Source organism: Acanthopagrus latus, chromosome 7 (assembly GCF_904848185.1).
Source record: "Acanthopagrus latus isolate v.2019 chromosome 7, fAcaLat1.1, whole genome shotgun sequence".
Lineage (NCBI taxonomy): Eukaryota > Metazoa > Chordata > Actinopteri > Spariformes > Sparidae > Acanthopagrus > Acanthopagrus latus.
In genome coordinates, this window is record NC_051045.1 from 30,287,220 (window position 1) to 30,312,212 (window position 24,993).

General features: G+C 43.1%; 1 protein-coding gene across 2 annotated transcripts in view; it reads left to right on the forward strand.

Moving 5' to 3' along the window:
• myt1b (myelin transcription factor 1b) overlaps positions 1 to 24,993 on the forward strand; it is a 115,974-nt gene that overhangs the window by 85,387 nt on the left and 5,594 nt on the right. For both annotated transcript variants that reach the window (XM_037103758.1, XM_037103759.1), the window contains 19 exons: positions 2,079 to 2,133; positions 4,060 to 4,090; positions 5,096 to 5,158; positions 6,775 to 7,163; positions 8,041 to 9,207; positions 11,350 to 11,484; positions 11,980 to 12,070; positions 12,243 to 12,359; positions 14,473 to 14,687; positions 15,764 to 15,951; positions 17,828 to 18,085; positions 19,042 to 19,193; positions 19,585 to 19,647; positions 20,037 to 20,105; positions 20,596 to 20,658; positions 20,956 to 21,036; positions 21,682 to 21,903; positions 23,285 to 23,376; positions 23,798 to 23,901. In XM_037103758.1, the coding sequence (XP_036959653.1) occupies positions 2,079 to 2,133; positions 4,060 to 4,090; positions 5,096 to 5,158; positions 6,775 to 7,163; positions 8,041 to 9,207; positions 11,350 to 11,484; positions 11,980 to 12,070; positions 12,243 to 12,359; positions 14,473 to 14,687; positions 15,764 to 15,951; positions 17,828 to 18,085; positions 19,042 to 19,193; positions 19,585 to 19,647; positions 20,037 to 20,105; positions 20,596 to 20,658; positions 20,956 to 21,036; positions 21,682 to 21,903; positions 23,285 to 23,376; positions 23,798 to 23,901 (3,555 nt within the window). The remainder of the gene's footprint in view (positions 1 to 2,078; positions 2,134 to 4,059; positions 4,091 to 5,095; positions 5,159 to 6,774; positions 7,164 to 8,040; positions 9,208 to 11,349; positions 11,485 to 11,979; positions 12,071 to 12,242; positions 12,360 to 14,472; positions 14,688 to 15,763; positions 15,952 to 17,827; positions 18,086 to 19,041; positions 19,194 to 19,584; positions 19,648 to 20,036; positions 20,106 to 20,595; positions 20,659 to 20,955; positions 21,037 to 21,681; positions 21,904 to 23,284; positions 23,377 to 23,797; positions 23,902 to 24,993) is intronic.

A 24,993-nucleotide genomic window follows, 5' to 3' on the forward strand; every position in this document is an offset into this window, starting at 1 on the left:
ACATTCGTGTACTGTGTTGTGAGGCTTTCTACTCAGGTTAGCGCTGTGACCAGCTAGCCCTGGCTAGCACTTTCTAATAATGCCATTCTGCACTTCAAGTCAGATAGCTCCAGAAAGCTGCAGTTTAATATGTTGCCCCGAAGTTACACTTAACGCTGAGGATTAGACCACATGTGACAAACGTATATGAATCCTGTGAAAAAATTTGACACTTTCACTTGATGTGGTAGATAAGTTGTGTGTAAGTGTAAAAGCATTTCTTTATAAAATGTATGTGTAAAATAGAATTACTTCAAGTTAAGTGGAAGCACCTCAAAATGTTACTTAATTACAGCAGTTATTTTCCACCACTGCACATTTCAAACATTCATACAAAGAAGTGTAGACAGTTGAGTGTAAGGAAGTGGACTTTGAACTATACACAGGCAGGCGTACAAAGCGGAGCACACACACATTGACAGAAAACTCTTCACTGCACACTCGTACGCTCCTCTTCCCACACAGCGCTGTGAGTTGAGCGCAGGAGTCAACTGCTCCCTTCAGGCAGGGCACAATGCTGCTGCTTGTGGTTCTACTCCTACATTAACAGCCTGATCAATAGAGTTGAGGCAGGAGTGTTGAGAGGAGAGAGTAGCAGGCCAATGGGGTGGACTCTCACACAGGAAGGGAGGGGCTTATGCCTGCACCTGTACCTCCGGCCAAACACTAGAGGCTAAGGAATGACGTGCACCCTCCTCAGAGAAAAAAAGACCTTCACAACAACAACAACAGTGTGCTTCATCTTCCTCTCATCCCTCGTACCCTCCGTCTTTTCATAAGAAGTCTATTAGCAGGAAAGGGGTATTGCCAAAGAGAGAGGGGGGGAAGAAGGACAGAGAGAGAGGGATAAAAAAAGAGAAGAGAAACAGGGTGCCTGTGTTTGAATCCCACTGTGGCGCTGCCAACTTGACTATAGAGAAGCCACAAAGCAGCTAAGTGCCTGGGCAAGGAGAAGGGAGGGGTGCAGGCAAATGGGGGGATAAAGTGGGTGCTTGGGGGGAGATGGGGAGTGTACAGGAGGGAAGAAGAGAGAGGCAAAAAAGAGAAAGAGGAGGGATCTGCGATAAAAAACCCCAAAGTCCAGTAATCAAAGCTAATGGCTCCATTGTGTCTAAAAAGCATCTGATAGCGTTAGAGTGCAGTGAGAGCAGCGCGGAGCGAGCAGAGGTGCTGCTGAGGGGGTGTGGCCCACGGTCACTGTGTGTGTGTGTGTGTGTGTGTGTGTGTGTGTGTGTGTGTGTGTGTGTGTGTGTGTGTGTGTGTGTGTTAGAGGCAGCAGGGTTAACACCTGCTCCTTTGTGGCTTAAAAGCCGAGCCAGGAGTAAGCAGCAGGCAAAGCACACACACACACACACACACACACACACACACACACACACACACACACACACACACACACATGCACAATTCTCTTCTTAAAAGGACTATTACTGAGGCTTTTTAGCAGCCTGTATGTTTTTGCCTTATTATTATATTCAGCATAGTAATGATTGTCAGTCCCTCTGCTTACAGGGCCGTGGCCTGTTGCCTCTGCACAGTGTACAATCATGTGTACCACTCAGGTGCAGGAAATTACAGGGAGAGTGATGTGTGGGGTGAGGATTTGAAAATAAGGGTTAAACAACAGGCTTTGTTCCATACTGTGTATTCTTCATTTATGTATCTCTTTATGCTAACTGAGCAGGACAGTTGCCTGGTGAGAGATGGGTGAGGAGGGACGTGGGGATGAGGGAGGGCTGTTTTGTGAGAATTACAGATATGATCATCTCTTTGTGTCAGTGTTACCTTTGGTGTGTTTCAATGGGAACATTGTGAGTGAGGGTTATTATAGAGGCTCTTTTGAAGCAGGGGAAGGACAATTAACGGTGGATGTGTTATGGAATATAGCGAGAGCACTGAGAAAAATTAAATGCTGATGGTGTCTCTTCCCTCTCCCCTTCTCTTCTTCTCTTCATCTTTCTCGTTTATTTTTTTTAACTCACCTCCGACGCTCTCCTCCTCCTCCTTCCTCTCCTCTTTTCCTCCTCTCTCCATCCCAGATGAATGTGGAGACTGATGACAAGCGAACTCGCACTCGGTCCAAGGGAATCAGAGGTGAGTGTCACTTCCCTCCATCATGCCACACACACACACACACACACGCACACACACAAACTAAATATACTGACTGATTGTTATTCCATGAATTATTCTGTGAGAAATGAATCAAAGTTGTGCAGTCCTGCTGTTAAAACAAACAAACAATCAGACATGAAAACACAACCTCCTTGGCAGGGCTAATTATGCAGAATGGCACAATGAATTATTATTTTTTGATCATAGACACTGTAGACTAGTGGTCCTCAATCTTCGAGTCGTGACCTCCCCAGCAAAAACAGGTTGGTGATCACAACCCCATGACTCCCACACACTTTAAACTGACAACATTCTGAAAATTCCCAAAACAATTAAGAGAAGGTGTGTTTTTTGTGTGTGTGTCCAGTCAGAACAGATGCCAGGCAATAATGTAAAAAAAAAAAAAATCCTCAGTCTAAAAATATGTTACTTTACTTTATTTCCACAACCACCTGGCAACCCCTGAAAACGATCTTGTGAGCCTCAGGTTGAGAAAGCAATGCTCTCGACCAACTTTATTTCAGCCTTAACCTGTTATACACACAAACTCCATTCATAAAGGATGGATTAATGAGCTACACTGACTTGTATAAGAACCAGTAACATTTTTACTGCTTTTATTTACACTGTTTCTATTTTGGAAGGCTGTGTTCCAGTAACATTCAGCCTTGCTTATGTAATTAATTTAGGCACATGCGGTAATCAAACGTCATGGTGTGTGTGTGTGTGTGTGTGTGTGTGTGTGTGTGTGTGTGTGTGTGTGTGTGTGTGTGTGTGTGTGTGTGTGTGTGTGTGTGTGTGTGTGTGTGTGTGTGTGTGTGTGTGTGTGTGCGTGCGTGCTTGTGTGTGTGTGTGTGTGTGTGTGTGTGTGTTTGATGTTTAGAAGCGAGACAGCAGAGCAACAGTTCACAGAGCAGAGGAAGGCGTCCAGTCATTCCAACTGCATGATGAAAGACTGAGAAACTGAGATGCAGCACACACACAAAAGTGTATGTGTATTAGAGTGTGTTAGTGTGTCTGTTTTCCTGCTCTTAGTGTATCTTGATACCCCGGGTCTCTCTGACATGTGATTAATACGTATGATATGGAAGCCCAAACTGAATTCTCCAGGATCGTATTGTTTTCTCATTCGCTCCAAATGAAAATCGGATATTTCTCGAAACTCATTCTATCACTCAACTCCAATCGATGCCTACAGCCAGCCAGTGTCTGTGTGTGTATAGGTGTGTGTGTGTGTTGTTTGTGTTCAAAGCTTGATTTATGTTTTGAAGGCAATTACTATAAGTTGTCCCAGATTGAATGGCTGTTTTCTACTGATGAAGGCAGTTTTCCTTTTAATTTCATTTTGCCAATTATGATAACTAAAGTGCAACAATTAATCATGTTTTATTGCTGAGGTCTGCATATAATTGTCACTTTTTCTGAACAGCACAATGCAATTTGGCTGATTTAGGTTTATTCCTCTGTGTGTATGCTTTTGTGTTTGCCTTTGTCCGTGTGTGTGTGTGTGTATGTGCGTGCGTGCGTGCGTGTGTGTGTGGAGGGGTCATTCAGTGTGTTTTGTGCAGGCCAGTACTTACACTCCTGTTTGTTTTGTGTTAGCATTGTGAACATGTGTTTGTGGGTATGTTTGCATGAGAAGTGTGTGTGTGTGTGTGTGTGTGTGTGTGTGTGTGTGTGTGTGTGTGTGTGTGTGTGTGTGTGTGTGTGTGTGTCTAGGTATTTTTCACCTGATCGTGCAGTGTGTAAGCCTCTATGAAGAAGCCTCCTGGGATTCATATGCGTTTGTGATTTATTGATCTGAGCTTCTTTTAGCAGAGCTGGTTTCTGATCAGTAGTTCACCTTTGTTCTCTCTCCCTGTATCTTTCTTCTCCTCCCCCCTCCTCTCTTTCTGTAATTCTCAGTTCCTATTGAGCTCGTAGGACAAGAGCTGAGGTAAGGAAACACCTTCATCTTTGTGCAAACCCCTTTCATTAAGTTATTTTACGCTCACAGCAAAGCTCCTCCACCATCCACAGCACCGCAGGCTCACTATCAGGGCTTTTTTTAGTCAATGTTGATAAATTAGTACTTTTTAAATTTCTTATCATCAGCTCATCTCTGCTCGTGGTCAATGCCTCCAACAGGCTGCTATTGATTTCTGACAGCCTTTTTCTATTTGCTGCTGTGCATGGAGAGGATAGTGACGAGTGATCTTGTTTTCCTCTGCCCTGCCTTCCAAGTTCTCCTCCTTCCTTTCCCACTCAGTTGGTGACTTTCAGTGCCTCACTGGTCATGAAGCCTATTGTCAGCCTTCCTCTCCCTCCTTCTAAATTATTTTTTCATCCTCTCTAATTTTCTCACACTTCACCTGCAAACATCGATCTGTGCTCAGATCTCCAAAGTAACCGTTTGCTTTCTGGACTGGGACAAATGAAATGGTGGAGAGATCAGAGAGCAACTCATTTAAAATGCAAATGCAGTATTTTCTAATAAGTGAAATTAATAATAAGGATAATTGGAGTAATAAAGGGCAATTGCTGGGGGAAGTTAATGAGAATTGAAATGAGCCGTCCTGAGGGGTCATAGCAACCTGAATCACAGGAGAGAGAGAGAGAGCTCCTGATGATGAGCGGTGAGGATGGCAGAGCAGGGGAAATTACAGCAGGTCTCTGCCGATCTTATCGCTCAGACTCACAGGATATAGGCCAGGGTTGATGTACGACATACAATATTATGTTCTCTCCAGCTTGATGCCACCTGCATTCATGCATTATGTGTCCGCTGCTGGGTGGAAGGGGGGGTGCATGTGCATTTGTGTGACGTGTGCTCAGTATGCAAGTTTTTGCTTCGTTTATCTTAATTTTCTCTGTTTATTGCCTGTGGTTATCATTGCTCCTGCATAGGACTAAAATACAGTGTGTCTTAAGCATAACTCTAACCTCCATCCATCCCATCCAGCTGCCCCACCCCTGGATGCAATGGCTCTGGCCATATCAGTGGGAGATACTCAAGACACAGAAGGTAGGGCAGATTAAAAACCCAGCCTCTGTCTGTCTGTCCTCCTCGTTCTCCCTGCCACACAAGCATCTGTTTTGTGGAAGAATCCATGTTTCACCTTTTTAAAGGCGTAAAGAATTAGTCTGACATTAAGGGATATTTGCTTTTTTACTACACTTACCCTAAGCATACAGCAGAGTCATAGTCACTAAAAAACCTTTTAAATATCCTGTTAAATAGAATAACAGCATGCACTGCACCCTTCATCACACATTCAGTTAATCCTCACAGATAAGATCTTATTTAGATGTTGCAGTGAAAACTCCAGTCCTCCTGTTTCAAGCTTTTACACTAAATTTTAAAAGGCATTAGAAATATAGCCTGGTGCTTAACAATACTTTTAATAAAAGGTTTTCATGATTTTGTATGGGTGGAAATAGGGTGTCATGGTGGAACCAACACAATCAACAAGGTAAAAAAACCAAACATGCAGGAACATTCAGAGGTCTGCCAGATCGCTCTGAGTGACCTTAATGTTTCTTTGTGCCTCAAAAAAACCTGGTGCACCTGCAGGGGAGAGGAAACACATTAGAATTGTTGTGGATGGAAAACAAAGTAGACACTCTCTCAGCTGTGTCCTCCCAAACCGTCACACAACCTTGCACTGATCGCAGCAAAGCCTGATTTGGTCTAAATGAGGCATGAGTTGCATTTCAATCACTTAATGAATTTCCTCAGTTTCTTGAGCAAAACACAAGAACTCAAACACACAAGACGTAAGGTCGTAATCACAAATATTACAGGCTAAGAAGAGACTCGTACTGTACTGACTTTTATTTTTTGTTCTGAAATCAAATTAAATTTCAGGTGATCATGATCTGAACAAGTTTCAAGGGTACTGAATGACCCCTAAGATTGAAAATAGGCACATTAATTATGTATTTTTTAGTGATCAAATCAAAGCGAGAAAGCTGCTAACTTCCAGAGCTTGTAAATCTAAACCTAAATATGAAACATTGCGGTGGACAGCAGTGAAATGTGGTTTCTTCAGGTTTGATTCGAGCATCATTCTCCCTCCCTCCTCATCTGCACCGCTCGTCTTCAGAGACCTTGTGAGACTCGGGGCAGCTCACTCACTTGTGACTCCCCTTTATTGAGGGGCAGATATTAGCTATCTGTTTACATGTGTATTCATTCAGCAGGCAATTTCAGATGCACTTTGTTTATAGATCGTCCCTCAATCTCCCTCGGCGTCTCTCAGGTGAGAGTAAGAGGGAGTTTATTGGATTTCACCCTCTGCTGCCTCGCCTGCCCGCCTCTCCATGCAAGTTGTTCATTAAACGTTCCAGTCAATTGGCTGAGATTGGTTGTGATGTCTGAGTGAGCCAGCATGGCGCCCCCCCCAGGCCACATTCGTTCACTCATAGTATACGCAAAAAGAACCACTCCATCCTTCTTCATATCAAAACACCCCTCACCCGCTATTATGCTGCTTACAGTCACTCATGGACATGATGAGCTTTATTTTTTACTTTAGAATGTATTTGTGACTACAACCCCAGTTGAAATTAATGCTCCTTCTCTTTCTCTCTCTCTCGCTTCTTTTTGTTTACCTCTCTGTCTTTTTAACACACCATTAGCATTCTGGGTTGCCCCGTAGCCAGAAAGCGCCGTCTAGAGGAAGCAGAGGCCGAGCAGGAGCAGGAGCAGGAGCAGGAGCAGGAGCAGGATGCAGAGCAGCCTGCCTCCAAGAGGAAGGCCCACCCCCTGAAACTGGCCCTGGATGAGGGCTTCAGTGCAGAAAGTGATGCCAGCAGCGAGGCTGAAGGTGAGGAAGACAAGGATGAGAAGGAAGCAGGACAGAGCAAGGAGGTGGAGGAGGAGAGGCAGGCGGCTGGAGAGGAGACTGAAGACCTGACGAAGGGCGGCCACACATATGGGCAAGGGGTCAAGACACAGCAGAAAGAGGAAGAAGAGAGGGAAGAAGAGGCATGTCAAAAGGAGGAGAGCACATTGGCAGCTAATGAAGGTATGCTGGACAAAACAGCTGACATTAGCCACAGTCATCTTCGTCAATGAGCAGGTTCATTACAGCTAAACTTGAGAGCTTTTCATTTTTTTATGACCTCCAATTTGTTAACTCATCTCTCTGTTAACACATACACATCAGTCACATAGATTTGTGTTATATTTGTTATGATACATTATTCATCAAACCTGCTCGAGCCCCCCATTCTCACCCGACCCAATCCAAATACAAGCGGAGCAAACCTGCAAATAGAAATGGCTTTCTTGAACTTTTGCCAAGAATACACTACAATTCTGTGATAGAAACAGATTGATGGATAAGTAAAACGGCTAGATCGAAATACAAGCATATCTCTGGCTAATTCATTAGAGTTAGGTGCTTCCACCTCATCTTTACACTGATACCTCTATAGGAAAAATAAACATGACCCACGTGAAGAGATTCTGTCCTGTCCTGCATACGGTATGACTTCCTGTCATATGGAGCAACTTTCCCCAATTTGAGTTACCCAAACTACAGAGCTTAACGAGCAACATGTCTAATGGATTAGCCACCTGAATCAATTTTTAGAACTGATCAGAATGGTTCAAAGGAAATCAGCAGGGTCCAATATATCCATTTTAACTCTCTTGTATTGTTCAAGCTGCATTCTACATTTCTCATAATGCAACTCAGGAGCAATAGCATACCCAAATGGTTACCTTTCATCTTCAGACTGGTGTTTTTATTTCATTGTGAGGTCACAGTAAATGACACAGCAAGCGGGACAATGATGCCAGTGATGATAAAGATATTGCTGACAACAGCTTTAGCTCAGTGCATGACTCACGTTTTCCTCTGTGTCACAGCTCTGACCTCTTCATCTCTGTTTCCACAGAGGAGGAGTGTGTGATCATTGAGCCTGAGCTCGGAGCAGCGCCACCTGCAGATGAGTGTCCGTCTCCCTCTCAGAGCACCGAAGATGTGGCTAACTCTCTCCTCTGCCTCGGCCGAGTCTCCAACAACAGTGCTCCAACTGTGGCCACTCAGCAGCCTGTTGCTATGGAGACTGAGGAGGCTGTCATGCTGGCAGCTGAACAGGGCGAAGAAGTAAAGAGTGAGCGGGAGGGGGATATGAATGAGGGGGAAGAGGAGGAGGTGGCACACAGAGTTCAAGTTTTGGAAGAGTCATCTGGTCTGCAGATGGAGGTAACTGAAGTGGAGTTGGAGAAAGAGCATGGAGACAGAAGCAACCACAAAAGTCAGGAGAACCAGCCAGATCTGACCGATGATGTCCACCACGAGCAGATCAAAGATGATGTGGAGGAGGAAGAAGAGATGATAGTGCCAGCACAGCAGGTCACTCCAGCAGCACAAGAGGAGGATGAGGAGAAAGTTGAGGATGACCACAAAGAGGTATACCACATTTTGCCCATTTCTGATGTGCCAACTGCCATCCGCACCATCACCAGCACTGCAGCAGCTCAGGGAACACACACTGAGGCTCAAGACAACAGAGCCAGTCCTCTGGAGGACTACAAATCCCACAGAGCCAGTCCCCCTGGAAACTACAACAGCAACATAGCCAGTCCACTTGACAAATATGACTCTCATAAGCATAGCCCGCTTCAAAACTACAAGGCCAGTCCTCCTTTGAGCTATAGCTCCCACAGGGCTAGTCCACTCGAGGACTACCTTCCCAACATCAGAGGTGAGACCTATAAAATCAACAAAGTCTCATCTTCAGCCTCTCCCGACATTATCGAGGTGCAGTCAGATAAATCAGAGGAGAAAGAATTTGATGACATGGATGGGGATGACGAGCATGATGACGAGGACAGCTTGTCACAGCGTTCCACGGTGACGGACGAGTCAGAGATGTTTGACATCACCCGAGGGAACCTGGGCCTGCTGGAGCAAGCCATCGCCTTGAAGGCAGAGCAGGTGAAGCCGGCCGGGCCCAGTGCACTGCTTTGCGCCCCAGATATCCACCACCAGCGATACTTCACTATGGATGACAGGCCCAAGCACCTGGACGTTATCCGCAAGAGCTACTTTGGCAAAGGTAGGGCAGAGGGAAGAAACAGAGCAGGGAGGGCAGAGCTCCAACATGTACTAATGAACGCTGCTTGAGGTGGACAATACATCAGGAACATTTAGTCCACTTCATTAAATTATTTTGTTAAAGCTTCGTTAGCATCACAAAGTCATGCTGCTACAAGCAGGGCTAACATTTTGGTCATTCAAGGATGTTCCACCATCTGATGGGGCTTTTCCCTGCACATGGTTTGACTCAGCCATGCATGGCAGGGATTTGTATTTTATGAAACCTGGGCTACCTCCTTGAAGGTGTGTCTTTAACTAATGACGTGCATGTCTTCACTAGTGGGGTCACAGGAGTGGCTGTAAATTGTCTTTCTCCCCACAGCACTATCAAAGAATAGCTTGTCAAAGCTCCACTAATTAAGCTAAAAACATGCTTTTTTTTAGACCCCTCACAAAAGCCTTCATTATGAATCAGCAGAGTACAAACCGGCACACCGGAGAGAAACTAAAAACACATAGAAGCGCTTCCGCAGCACAGGCTTGTTTGAGGGAAAGCGGGGGGGTCGGTGAGATGTCGCTGCAGCCCACCTGGACGCAGTGCGGCCATGCTTCGGCCCCATCCCAGAGAAGGTCCATTTTGGGTGTGGTTCGCGTGATGGTTTCACGGTGTGGTAAAACTAGTAACAAAAGCAAATAAGCATAGCACAGTTGACCTCAACTAAACCAGATGTGTCAGTGGGAGAGTCCCATGATACTTGATATTCTACAATGAAGGTGACAACTGTTCACTTTGATGGATTACCGATCTCAAAGAAGTTTCATGTGTTTGAAAGTTAATTGTTGTACCATAATGTCATGAAAGAAAAGTAATGACTTCCTCAAAAGTATCAAAGAAGAGTAAATGAGAAATCTGTTCAAAGGCGTATTGTAAGTAGTGAGGGTGGACTCCATTTGTAACCAACCACCTGAATGTTAATTTCCACGGAAACAATTGGTGATCACATGTAGATTAGTGTACAGAAAGTTGTGTTCTAAACCAGCACAAGGTGTTGTGTGCTCAACTTAAGGTAGGAAGTCGAGTGCGCAAATAAACACAGTGTGCCAATTAAACAGCGATGAGTCACACAGAGCGCTGTCTCCATCCTCCCATCTCTACTGTAATGTTGATGAAGTGGTTCCAGCTGAATAGACTTCCTCGAAGAGCTGAGAGGAAGTGCTTGAAGAGGGAGCGACAAGGGACAACAGTGAGGGCGAGAACACGAGAGAGATGACAACACGTCCGAGAGACGGAGGAGGAGCGCAGGTTGTTCCTCGCTCACTGCTGAGTGTTTACATGCAGCATGTGTTCAGGCCTTGTGTTTGACAGTTGGCACGCTGCCCACTTATCACGCTCCTCATGGTATAGCAGTAGTGTGATTACATGCCTGGTAGTGCTGCCCTCTCCTTGGCCTCAGCTTCTTCCTGCAGTGACATTCCTGTTCTGCTAAACATTAATTAGGAGATGCGTGTCTTGTTAAAATTCAATTTGCAGGCAGATAGAGCGTCACACCATCCTCTCGCTCCTTTTTCCTCTCTCCAGTGCCACCGATAGTGTCTGGCCTACCTCCAGTAGCAGTAGAGAGAAGTCACTGATTGCGTGTGAATTAAAGTGGCATGATTCCTTCCTGATGTGTTTTCAGGTGTTGTTTTGTCCAAGATCTGAAAAAGAGCCTTGAAAGTGTCAGCCAGGTGTAGCAAGCGAGTTGAAAATCATCAAATTGTACAGGATAAGTAGGTCGACTTTTTTCATGTCAACGTTGGACAAAATGCCAGTATTTTATATAGTATATAGTTTGATAGTGTTGCATCCTTGAAAGCATTCACAGAAACACACAAATCACATTTAGACTAATGCTTAAAACACATTTACAGAGATACATAAGACATGAGGAGCAGATACAGATGGTGCTGCTTTCATACAGTTGTCTGAAATATGTCTAGATTTCATGCTCAGCCAAGCAGACTGTCTGATGGCATTAACCACTCGCTTTTGTCCTCCTTATTCATCCCACCTTCTGCTCTTTTCTCTCATCCCTTCTCTCCATCCCTCTCATCACATCACTGTTTCTCCTCTCCTCATCCTGCTCTCCTACTATCTACTCTGCTGTCCTTCTCTATCCAGAGAGCAGTAGGCCTGAGAAGAGGGAGATCAAGTGTCCCACCCCTGGGTGTGATGGGACAGGTCACGTGACCGGTCTTTACCCCCATCACCGCAGCCTGTCAGGCTGTCCGCACAAGGACAGGATCCCCCCGGAGAGTGAGTGTTCTTCAGCAGCTTGGAAGATGGACATAAGCACTGTCCAACAGTTATTAGGAGGGGAGTGGGGAGGGTTTGGTTTCATTCTTTTTGCTGATGGTAGGGAACACAAATTTATGTGGGTGAGCTGGGGACAGTCTGTGTAATTTTTATAATTGCAGATTTAGATGTTATTTTAAATGGAAACATAGAAGAGTGTTCCCCCTCCATCTGGACTTAAACCATTTACCAATGGTGATAACTCCTCTTTGATATTTAATAATACACTGTTTGACAGACTGTTGACTCTGAGAAGAGGCCCCTTTGATGGAAAGTTACACATCCACCCTCAAACATGTATAACTGTGACTGTGACTGATTTAAATCTTTTTTTTTGTTACAGTCTCTTACATAAAAAACATTTTTTGAATTGTTTCAATTAATCAATGTGTGTGTGTGTGTGTGTGTGTGCGTATGTCTGTCTGTGTGTGTGTATATACTCTGTCTTTTCTCCAGTTCTAGCCATGCATGAGAATGTGTTGAAGTGTCCAACTCCTGGCTGCACCGGTCAGGGCCATGTTAACAGCAACCGTAACACCCACCGCAGGTATTCATGAACATGTTATCATAGTACAGTATATGTGTAGATCTGTATTTGTGTTTGAACACCTGCGTTTCTGTGCATGACAGTGTTATGCACAGGTTTTGTATTTCCGTTATGTATTTTCAGATTTACATTGTGTTTACGTTGATCTTCCTCCTCTTCCTTCACTCCCCAGTCTTTCTGGATGTCCCATTGCTGCTGCAGAGAAGCTGTCCAAGGGCCAAGATAAGCCACATCTCTCTCAGCCAGGCAGTGAGCTCCTCAAAGGCTGTCCTAATGACAGAGTGTTGAGGTTGGTAATAAAAAAGTCTGCAATCATATACACACAACATTTTTCTTTTTTTTCTTCAGAGTAAGGCTTTTATAAATGTAATATACCGCAAACAAACCTCTTTCAATAGTAACTTTCTGTTTGCATGCACTGTACGTTTATCACCAGAAGATTGTCTTCCATCACCTGTGTTAGTTGCTGGAATATTAAACTGAAATTAGAAAGTTAAAGTATCAACCTCCAATGACCTCTAACTCAAACAGTGGTGCCATCGGCACAATAGAAGGTCTTTGTTTTTTACGAGCCCTTCTTTTTTCTGCAGCAAGACAGGCATTGGAAATAAGTCTTGGATTTAACTGCTGTATCCTAGACATTTGTCATAATGTCAAAAAGTATCAGCTAACTAACATTGTTAGTGTTATCTTTCCAGCTGAAAAGCTTCAGCTATTAATACAAGAGTGCATAAAGTGGTGTACAGCAGTGTGCAGTATATGGATGATTACCAATCATCAATCAAACAAACCATGGTGCTGTAGTTATATGTTAAAGTTAGCTTCAGCTAGCTAGTATATACATGTTAGCTAGCTAACCACCGGTCCTTGCCTAGTCTGAAGAAAAGTATAAAGCTTCTGGATAAGCTTCCATTTTAATTGTTTGTCAAATTGTTTTTATAATTGATATACTCAGTTTTATTTTCACCTTATGTGATAACACTTTAATGCCATTTGTTGGTTCTTGTGGTCTGTAGATGGGATGGTGACATGGCATTCTGGGCAAAATGAATGTTTACCCCACATGAAAGCTGTCTCCTCCAATCAGAGTCCAGCACAGCTCAGTCTTTCTCACGATTAGCTAGTTTACTCCTGGGCCACACAGAGACAAGCACTTGGTTATAGTGCCTCTGAGGAGAGGTAAAGCTAGCCTTTGAATTCTTGTCCTGAAACATTCAGTCCAGCTGTTCGATCATTACGGTCCTCTCAAACACTGATATTTCCTTATCTCCATTCATCTCTCCAACCGGTCAGGCACCATGATCATGGTTAGAAGAATGATAATTAACACAAGCCAGACACTGGATGTTATGCTAAGTCTGCGCTCTTCCTCACTGGCATTTTAATTAATAATGCGGCTGATAAGCTAATTATGCAAGTTGTAGGGGCATTGCGAGGGGGTAGGAAAAATAATTGCTTTCCGTGAAGAATTCCTCATCAGTGGTCGGACAAAGCATCAAGGACTAAAACATGGCTTGCTTTTTTTTTCTCCTCTCAGATTGTTATTAAAATGCGCTTGGTTGTCTGGTATGTATGGGGCTGAATAATTACTTATGCAATCCATGTTCTAAAAGGAATCCATGTTGAATAAATAAAACTGAAGAAATCCCCTGTGATCAGTGGTAGAAAGTTTTTCACTGTCATAAAAATCCTCCTCCAGATGGGAGCTTGTATTTTTGGTGTGCAACTGTGTGAAGGCCACCCTGACAGCAGTGTGACTACAGGCCAGGTCATGTAGCTTATTAATGAGCGTATGGTTAGAGACCAGAGACTGTGACATGGGCTTCAGTGAAAAAGATGAGGGTGACTGCACTCCCCCTGCCTCTCTCCCCTACCCCCACCCCGCTTCCCTCTTTCACCACTCCCCTTCTTTCTTTGCCACTCTTTTCTCCTCCTCCTCTCGTCTTTCTGTCTTCCCCCGCCCCTCTGCCTCTCCCTGGTCTATCAGTGGATTTACGCCAACAGGTCTGACAAAAGCCCAGGCTCTCCAGGAAAACGAGAGGGCTTAAAGCTCATAAATTCCATGCTGTACAACATGCAAATGTGCCCTCTGCTGATAAGAGAGCTTTTAATCCTGCTGCACTCCTGCTAAGTACACTGTTGCCCCTATCTTTATTCTCTCTATGTCACTCTACCTCCCTCCCTCATTCTCTTGTTCTCTTATTCTCTTTTTCTCTTCTCTCTATTTGTTTTTTATGTTTATTGTGTGACTCTTTATTGTGTCGATCCTCTTTTATGCACCACCTCTCCCTGCCTATTCTGTTCCATTCTACTTCCTGCTTTATTTCTTCTTAATCCCAAAGTGCACCCCTCTTTACCCCCCCAGCCAGCCCCACCCTGACGTCCTCTCCTTCTCCTCATAGGCCCATGTGCTTTGTGAAGCAGCTGGAGATGCCTCAGTATGGCAGCTACAGGCCCAACATGGCACCAACTACACCTCGCGCCAACCTGGCCAGGGAACTGGAGAAGTACTCCAAGGTGTCCTTCGATTATGCAAGCTTCGATGCTCAAGTGTTCGGGAAGCGCATGCTTGCTCCAAAGATGCCCACCAGCGAAACTTCACCCAAAGCCTTCAAAAGTAAGAGAGGCACACTGGGTTCTGTTGTGCAGTTCTGGCTGGGATGTGGTGTGTCGATTAAGGCTTGCTTTTAATATACTCAACTGTTTGTTGTTTTATTAAAGGAACAGTTCAACATTTAGGTAAAATATCATGCTGCTAACACTTTTCAACAATGATTGCTAATCAGTGGGAAATGAATAGCTAATTGATTACCTTTGAACAATGAGATGCTTTATAAACCAATTATTAAGTAATTGTTATTGTAAACTATAAACATTATTTGGATGCTGATTAAGTTGCAATTGATATTTATCAACCTTTACAACTTTTAACTGGTTTATACAAGTTTCAGTGTTGTTAACAGTTAATTAACTATTCATTTACCGTGTATTAATGATGTAAAATGTTACCATAAAGTAAGATCATAGGTTTGATACCACTCACTCAACTGTTTATTGAATATGAAACGACAGCCAGGAAACAGTTAACATATGTTGTTTTTGTAATGTGTACAAATAGAGAAATCTGTGCTAAAATCATAGTGTACAAAGATAGCGTTGTGCTTCATGAGCTAGTGCTTGGTTAATTTAGTTTAGCGTGCCTCTGTCCAAAGGTAACTCAGTCCAACTAACATCATCTCTGAGGCTGATTAACGGTCTTGTTCGTGTAATTTTACCATATAAAAACAACTTGTGGTTTTATAGGGAGTTATGTGCCAGGCTAGTTAAATAAGCTAAACTCATTTGGACTGTTTGCTTTTTGAACAGATGAAACAAAGGATAAAACTGAGAGGTGCTGCTAGATTTTCTACAACCTTTCAACAGAGCCAGGCTACCTGTTTGAACCTGCTTCCTGTCTTTGTACTAAACCAAATACAGCAGCTCCTGGCTCTTGCTATATATTATATTATGTTTTATTATAGTATATTGCTTTGTATAAAAAAGAAAAATAAGCATATTTTCTTCTTTAATTTTGTTAAACTCTCTCCCAACAAAGTCTTGTACAATATACCCTTCTCATCTGTATCGTCCAGTCTGTTGTATCCTATTTCTAGAATCACCTGGCCTAAAGTGGACTTTTTTTCTCTGCTACAGCTAAGCCCTCATTCCCCAAGTCACCATCACCCAGCCTCAGTCTCCATGCTTATGGGAAGAGCTCCTCCCTGGCCTATGACTACTCCCATGATGCTGAGGCCGCTCACATGGCCGCCACTGCCATCCTGAACCTGTCCACGCGCTGCTGGGAGAAACCGGAAAACCTCAGCACCAAACCCCAAAACAAAGTAAACACACCACAATCATCCATTTCTCTGTTTCTTCATGTTAATTCACTCTTATCCAGGACTGTAAATAGAAAGCAACAATATGTGAAGAAATACCCCCTCAAACAGTTCTTAGGTGCTCTTAGAAAAATGGAATGAATTGTTCTTGTGTGGGTGATGCCACTGATGTATGTACTGTAGCAGTTGGAGAAGGAGATTATTAGCTGATTGTGGTGCAGATTGAAACATGGCAGGCCACAGCAGGTGCGATGAGAGGGGGAGGTAGTGGTGGGTGTGCCTCTCCTCTCCTCTCCTCTCCTCTCCTCTCCTCTCCTCTCCTCTCCTCTCCTCTCCTCTTCTCATTTTTTTGTCCCCCCATAAACTGCATGAATTTATCATCAGGAGACATTGGCTTACAGCAACAGGATGCTGTTGAGATGCAGTTGCATCACCTTTCTCGTCCTCCTTCATCCTTTCATCCCTCTATCCCACACACTTTTCATGTTGTTATTGAATTTGGCTGACTGCCAGTTCCCTGGATTACTTTTCCACCAGGTAGCCTTTTTTCATTATCTGCCGGACAGATCTCCCACTCTCTTTCTCCACCCCCGCCACACTTTCTTTCATTTTCTTTCACATCTCTTTTTACCCTCTTTTATCTCCCTCTCTTCCTCCCTATGCAAGTCTAACTGATTCCCTTTCTGTCTCTGTCTATACCTCGCTATCTCTCACTCACTTCCTCTTTCCCCTCTCTGTGCACAGGAGGTGTAATTGGAGCACCACTTTCCCCCATATTGTGATTTTTAAAAGCCTGTTTGCCTCACAGAGGAGAGAAAGTGACTGCTTCATCATTTTTCCGATTTCCTGACATGGTTTTAGGAAGATAAAAAGTGAAGATTAATGTCTCTGGCAGCACAGAAGAGCAAGGTGTTGTTCAGCAAGGCACCGATTCAAGAGCGGGCCATAGCTGCGCAGAATTACAGTGCAGATCAACCAGGGACTGATCTGGAATCAGAGTTGGAGGCAGTTGAAATCCAATATTGAAACACTGGAACACTGAGCTCATCAACCAGGCTCTGGGAACTCTTCCCACTTTTTTTTCGCCTCTTCTCCTAACCCTTTGATTTTTCTGGCCCTTGACCAGCTGATAGGAGCGCCATTTTAGATGAATGCTGCAAACATGGCTCGCTGCACCCTTCTGTGTCTGTTCACCTGCCAGCACTATAATAGAGCACGAGAGATGTACCATGCTGGTGGTGCTGTTGGCAAAAATTTGCAGAGTACATAAGTTATCATTACTAGCATGCTAAAGCGATAAAGGGGGCGTTCTCCCAAAAGGTGTATGATTGTATAAATGTTTGGTACAAGCTTGAGGGAACATTTACGAGCAGGTAAAGGTTGAAGAGTGGAAACAGGAAGAAATGAAATTATTCACCACAATAAAGCTGAGTATAATCTAAGGCAAAATTCCTCCCTGAATGTGATTGTGGGTTATATTAAGTTATGTTTTGGGAAAATGCAAGTATGTAATGTATTTGTAGCACAACAACAGAATTTGCTCAAGAACATAATTAGATGAATCACAATCATAAGAACTGCCTCTCACATGTAAGTACACCAGAGGAGACTGCAGTAGTCATTTGTATTATATTGCATTAGTGAGCTTTGTGTCTCTGTTCATTTTCTCCCAGTCACCAAATGTGTGTGGAGCCTGGTAGTATTAGATACATATAACCAGAAATGCCTTCTTATATAAACAGTGAAAAATATAGATATAAATAAATTGGTTTATGTGTATGTTTCACTTTCTGTATTTGTGCAATTGAATCTATTTCAAGCAACTTTTGTGCAAAGATTGGATTGTATGATAAGCAGATATCTGATGTGTTCTCCCCAGGAAATGGACATTGAGGTGGATGAGAACGGCACCCTGGACCTGAGTATGAAGAAGCCCATTAAACGAGAGGGCAGTCTATCTGGCACCAGCCCCGGAGTTCGCTCCCCAGACCCTTCCTCCTCATCTTCTTCCTCGCTTCATCAAGGTGGGAGCAGCGGGATGACATCACCAAACTTACACAACTACAAGCAGGAGGAGTGGGAGGGACCTCTGGATTACACCAAACCCAACCGCCAAAGGGAGGAGGAAATGGATGAGGTCAGTGCATTTAGATGAACAAGTTCCAAACATGCAATATTTCCTGTGACAATAGTCACAGAGGAAGTGTTGCAACATAAATAATAACAAACCAAATTTCCCCTGAGGCTTTGAATAGATACACACACATGTTTACACCATTTTGTCTTCACCATTTATTTCACTGAAATGCGGGAGTTACTGTACAGTTAAAACATTGCACTGTGTAGAAGAGGTGGTGTGTCAGGTGCATTGCACCATCCTGACTTTGGCATATGCTAATTTGTACTCCTTTGAACTTTTTCAAAAGAAATATAAAGGGCTTTGAGTGTAAATTTTTTATGAGGACACTCTGCATCACTTGTCTACTAAAGAATAAAAAGGGATCAGAGTAGAGTCTTGTGTGCACATGGTGGTTTTCAAGGTTTCTTTGCTTCTATACAAATACACAAATCATAGCAAGAAATCATAAATTATCTAAGACAGTTATTATTAGCTAAAGGTCCAGTGTGTAGGATTTAATGACATCTAGTGGCGAGGTGGCAGATTGCAACCAACTAAACACTACTCGTCTCCCCTCCCCTATGATGGCTGCTAAAACACGTAAAAAGCAAAATGTCCTCTGTAGAGCCAGTGTTTTACTTTACCCTTCTGGGCTACTGTGAAAACATGGGGTGCAAGATGGTGGACTCCTTGAAAGAGAAACCACAACCTCTGTAGATATGAACAGCTGATTCTCAGGTGAAAAAAAAAATTGATGCCAATTTACCTCCTGAGCACTGCCATGGTACCCTTGAGCAAGGCACCAGACCCTTACCCGTTCCAGGCACCTCAAACGGGACAGCCCTCTTACTCTGACACCTCTCCATGTTGTTGCATGTGTTCCAAATTCAGGCCTGTGTTTAGAAAAAAAAAATAACAACAGAGTGAAAAAATAAGATACAATAAAGTAAGCATACTTCTTCTTGACTTTACAGATGGAGCACACAGGCCAGTCGTTCATCTCATCTGACCCAGAGGACTGTGACATGCAGGACTGTCTAGAGGAAAGGAAGTACCCAGGAGAGGTTACAACCCCAAGCTTCAAGGTCAAGTTCCAGCCCAAGGATAGCAAGAAAGAGCTGCTTTCGTAAGTATCAGTGTATCAGTGACTGTACAGCCACACTCATGGCTCTGTGAGGCTGTTGTGCTTTGAGCTAAATGCTAACACCAGCATGCTAAAATGCTTACAGTGACCACGCTAACGTGTTGATGTCAAGTAGGAATAATGTTCACCATGTTGACCGGTTTAATGTGGTTAATACGTTTTTTTAGAATGGTAACTGCGTTTTCTAATTAGCACTATAAACAAAAAGCAAAACAAAATGATGGCACCAGATTGAAAACAAAGGGCTCAGCAATGCTGGCACAGTTGCCCCAGAGATCATGAATGTCCGTATCCAAATTCAATCCTCCTGTCCCCTGTCTAACTCTGCATCTGTCTGTCTGTCTTTCTCCTCTATGCACCGCACCCTCCCCAGCTGCCCTACACCTGGCTGTGATGGCAGTGGTCACATCACTGGAAACTATGCGTCCCATCGCAGGTATGCATCATCGCAGACACACTTGGGCATTAGAGTATGCTAGAAACTATTATATGAAATGTTAGCTCTATTTAGACTGAGAGGGTTCAAAGCAGACACCCCACAACTAATTCAAATATTTTATTTGATCCTGACATACCAGAGGCAATAATGTAGCGTGAGCCTAGGAAGCAAAGACAATCATTGACTTTGATATGCATCAGTAATTTACCTCTTGCCGTCTGTCCTCTTCTTCTTAAATGACCTTGGTATGCCTTGCATTCTTGATTTCCCTTCACTCACGTCTTTCTCCTCTCTCCTTTCAATCCCCCTCACACTCGCTTTTACTCGCCCCCTGTTTCCTTCCTCTCTTCTTCTGCCTTTGCTTCACTCTTTCTTCTCTCTCTCAGTCTGTCTGGGTGTCCTCTCGCTGATAAGAGCCTTCGGTCCCTCATGGCGGCCCACACCCCTGAACTCAAGTATGTCTGCTCTGCACCTTCACTGTCTTTTCACTGCCACTTCAGTGCACTGCTCCTGACACTGACACTGTTCAGCACCACAATGCTTCATTTTGCTGAAGTGATCTTGTCTTGTGTTGCTGTCTGCTGCCTGTGCTGCTGCTACATCAGTCATGGTGTATTTTTTTCTTAATCTGGCTTGGACTGTGCTTGTTTTCACTTCAACCGGTTCTTGTAAATGTGGACTGAACATTTAATTACATTGTAAATGTAGTTCTTTACTAGAAATTAAGCTGTACACCACCCACCATAGACAAAAATGGCAATTTAAATGGCAAAGAGCTTGAGTGAACTGAAAATAAAACAACACTCACAACAATGAATGCAATGTCAATGACTGACTTTATCTCATCTTTTTCCTGAAGACGTGCCTCTGTAAAACCTCTGAAACGATGTTGTGTTTTCCTCTAACCTTGTATTAAATATTCAACATTACTCTGCACTTCCCCAGATGCCCCACTCCAGGATGTGATGGCTCAGGTCACATCACAGGAAACTACGCCTCCCACAGAAGGTGACAAACAGAAACACAGATTCACTCACCAAAACACATCCACACAGTCAGTCAGAGAGGCCTAGTGACAGTCCATGGTAGACTTAGACAGGGATCACATACTTACACATTTCCACACCTTTCCATTATCCTATTTACGGCCATACTAGGCGTTTTGAGTTGATTTGGTGTGTCATTTGGTTGAACAACCTCTGTGAAATTATTCTTCCTTATATTGTTCTCTCCCTTTATCAAGCAATCACTTTACGAGACCTTTTTTCAACCCTATGTTATCAACTCCATACTTTCTGTTTTCAGTCTCTCTGGGTGCCCGCGTGCCAAGAAAAGTGGAATTAAAACTCCTACCAAGGACAACCAGGAGGACTCCGAGCTTTTAAAGTTCGTACCGCTCAGAAAGCCATAATGTCTGCTTTTAGTGAGACTGATGGTAAAAGTAAAATGTAATAAAAAAAGCAAGAGAGAGAGAGAGAGAGAGAGAGAGAGAGAGAGAGAAAGAGCGAGCGAGCGAGAGAGAGAGAGAGAGAGAGAGAGAGAGAGAGGAAAGTCACTGTGAACCATATGCAAAGGTAGTGTCCTGCCCCCATAATTGAATCAAATAGTCAGGCTGATGGGAAAATACACTGCAGATACTGATTCTGAATGTAGTTCATGGTAGAGTATCGCAGAGTAGAAGAGTTACATGGGCTTCATTTTGCATTTGCACACAAAACAGTTACTTTAATAGCATGCTGATAACATCATGTGTTAAATCCTAGCTCTTGCATCAGTAATATTATTCATACATATATAAGATGTCAACACAGAAAACAAATTTGGCCCATGAAAGTATATAACTGAAATCTCTAATATTCTCAACTTTCTCTACAGTTTATGTTTTTGGATCCTCCTCGTCTAACCTGTGTGCCCTCTCTCTTTATTTCTCTCCCTGCTGCCTGCCTTCAACACTCCTTCTGCTCTCTCTCCTGCTGCACCGCTCTCCTCTCGTCTCTGTCTTGTTTCCTGCTTTGCCTTTGCTCCCTGCAGATGCCCTGTGCCGGGCTGTGACAGCCTGGGTCACATTAGTGGGAAGTACGCTACACACCGTAGTGCCTACGGGTGTCCGCTGGCCGCCCGCAGACAGAAGGAGGGTCTTCTTAATGGCACACCCTTCAACTGGAAGGCCTTCAAGACAGAGGGGCCCACTTGTCCCACCCCAGGTTGTGACGGCTCCGGACACGCGAATGGAAGCTTCCTCACACACCGCAGGTAAACTGCATGCAGACAGTTTTTTCTTCATTTCAACTCAATAAGAGTGAGAACATGGCTGTGTGAATTTAGACTTGGTTTGACAGAGAGACAGGACTTTGAAAATGTTCAATTTAAAGAAATGGTTCAACATTTTCTTATACCCCATCTTGATGAGTATATCAACACCAGTCTCATGGTTTATATTATTATGGAGCTAAAGTCAGGAGGTGGTTAGCACAGCTGTTAGGGCCCAGACACAGCAAACCAACGTCAAAGAACTGGCAGCAGCAAAAGACAACTTTTGCTTTTCCTGTCAGACTACAGCTGATGTCAACTGTGTGAGTGGAGAAACTTCTTCATACCACCAGGTGGTGGTTGTCTGTATTCATCATTCAAAAATGGAATCTGGAAAACCTGCACTGTTATGATCAAGCAACATTTTACCACTTCTAATCAAGGACGTTTCTGATAAAAAGTTGCAAATGTCACTGGTGGGTGAAATCATGGATATAACAGCATCAGGCTATAGGGACTTCCCCTTCTCATGCACTTTTTCTGTTAACTGAACAGCCAATCACAGTCATTTCTCTCACTAATGTGCTCCACTGCTGATTCTACCTGCTCAGTCAGCCAAAAAGTCACCAACAACAACCTACTGGGGTCAGCGGTGTGAGACAGATGCTCACCAAAGGCCCAACGTAGGCTGACAGCCATCTGTTGGCGTGGTGTGTCAGGGCTTATAGACTTGAAGCATAGAAAAAAGCCAACCAGCCAACTCTGTCTGAAGTTGAAAATCATTCTGACCAGTACTTCACTTATTAACATGGTGTATCTTATTTTAAAATGACAGAAACAGAAATGTATATATGTAAATATATTTTGAGGTTAATTGTGAAATAAGATTTAAGACATATCTATGGTTTGTGCCAAGACATAAAATGCATCAGCTAATATCTCCTGTTTTAATTATAATGCTCCTCCGCAAAAGGTTAGCAGTTGCTAACAAGCATCTGAATGAGACTACAGAGGTTGTCCGGGACATTAAACGTCCTCACAGCGAACAGACTCATCTACTCACTAGTCCGTCTTTACAGGCCCACTGTAGTCACAAACTATTGTAGCTCTAACTTTACAACTCGTACATTGATCAGTTTATAGAAAACACATATAGTAATTGTGTAGTAAGACGCTTAGCAGTGGAGACGTTTAAGTCATGTGACTGTGATGTCATCTAATTATAGCCTAACATTATCTTTTTACTTGTGTTTCAAACATCAAAAAAGTGGTGTTCATCTGTGAAGATTAGCAGGCCGATGCTAACTTCCAGATTAGCTTAAAAATACTGTTATACTCTTAAGAACAGTACAGTGACTCCTCTCTGTGTTCACTTGTGTCTCAGCCTCTCAGGATGCCCTAGAGCCTTGTACGCCAAGAAGAAGGCAAAGTTCTCCACAGAGGACTACCTGAGCACCAAGTTCAGAGCCAGTGATGGTAAGATACAAAACAAATGTACAGATCAGTTTGTGTGTGGGCATGTGTATAAACAACTTTACAGAATGTGGTTTTTTGTGTTTGCAAAAACTATTCCATTGTTTTCAAGAACACTAAATTAAATAGTGAGGTTATTTTACAGTGTTTCGACACAGAAAAAAATTGCAAAAGTAAAACTTAAATGTGAACTTACATGTGAACAATCAATACAGGAACTAACTGTTTTGCTATAGTAGTGAATGTTGAGTCAGGTATGGACACATGTCCAGGTTCTTGAAGGTTTGATTCAGAATTTGCCCGCAACTTATCAATCATTTGAATAAAAAATGTAAATATAGATATAAAATGGAAAATGCTCAAAGGGCCACTGACACATTGACCTATCAGATGCAGTCTAATGTATCTGGCTTTTCTCCTTCAGTTTTGGACAATGATGAGGACATCAAGCAGCTCAATAAAGAGATCAACGACCTCAACGATTCCAACAATGAAATGGAGGCTGACATGGTCAACCTGCAGACTCAGGTGTGTGTTTTTTCTGTTTTATGTTGACCTATAACCTGTCCACTGTATTTCTCAGCAAACATTACTCCTCAAACAGGAGAGAATCATTCGTGCATTAGTTGGAGACTATTTTTAGCTGCGGATTAAACCACATTTCCATTCCACAATCCAGTATCTCTGGCAGCATGACAGTGTATGTGGGACTGAGTCACAAAAAACAACAGTGTGTCATTCATGTTTCTTTAATAGTGTTTGAACTACAGTGGAACTCTATGGCACAGATGAATAACATATATCAGGCTTTGATACACATACACTAACATTTAAAATCCTAGCAACTGTGATCCATTCATTTTTGTAACCTTGCAGTGGGATTGCACCAGCCACAACACTTGTCAACATGTTGAGGTTCCAACCCCTGCAATCAGTACTACATTATTACATGAGAGGGTACTCATGTGAGATTGACCACCATTTCAACTGCCTCAAACAGACAGAATACCCCACTGTACATTAGCTGCTGGATAGCTAGTGACAACTGTTCAAATAGGAGAGCTGTTCAATAACTATATATATCTATATATCTATATCTATATATCTATCTATATATATCTCTATATATATCTATATATCTATATCTATATATCTATCTATATATATCTATATATATCTATATATATCTCTATATATATCTATATATATATCTATATCTATATATATATATATATATATATAGATATATAGGCCGAGAGGTGAAGATCAGTGACTTGAATTAGCTGAGGTGAAGCTGATCAGACAGCTCATGGCTTGCTGCAGTTCAGTTGGCTGGACCACACACATCTTTGAGCTCGCCGTTCATTTGATCTCATCTTCACACCTGTAAAGTTCTGTGACTCCATCATGAACGGTTGTGACTCTATTGCGCTGACAAAATCTCTCACAGACAGATAGACATTTAAACACCTGGCAAGGTACTCAGAACTTCTTGTGTGCTAGTTTGTGCATCAATAGTCTCAAACATTACCAGTTGAGGCTGGTGGGTGTTAAAAATAGTATCACCAGACTTACTTTAAATATTAATTTGTAGATGCAGATAAAGATTTACAACAGTTA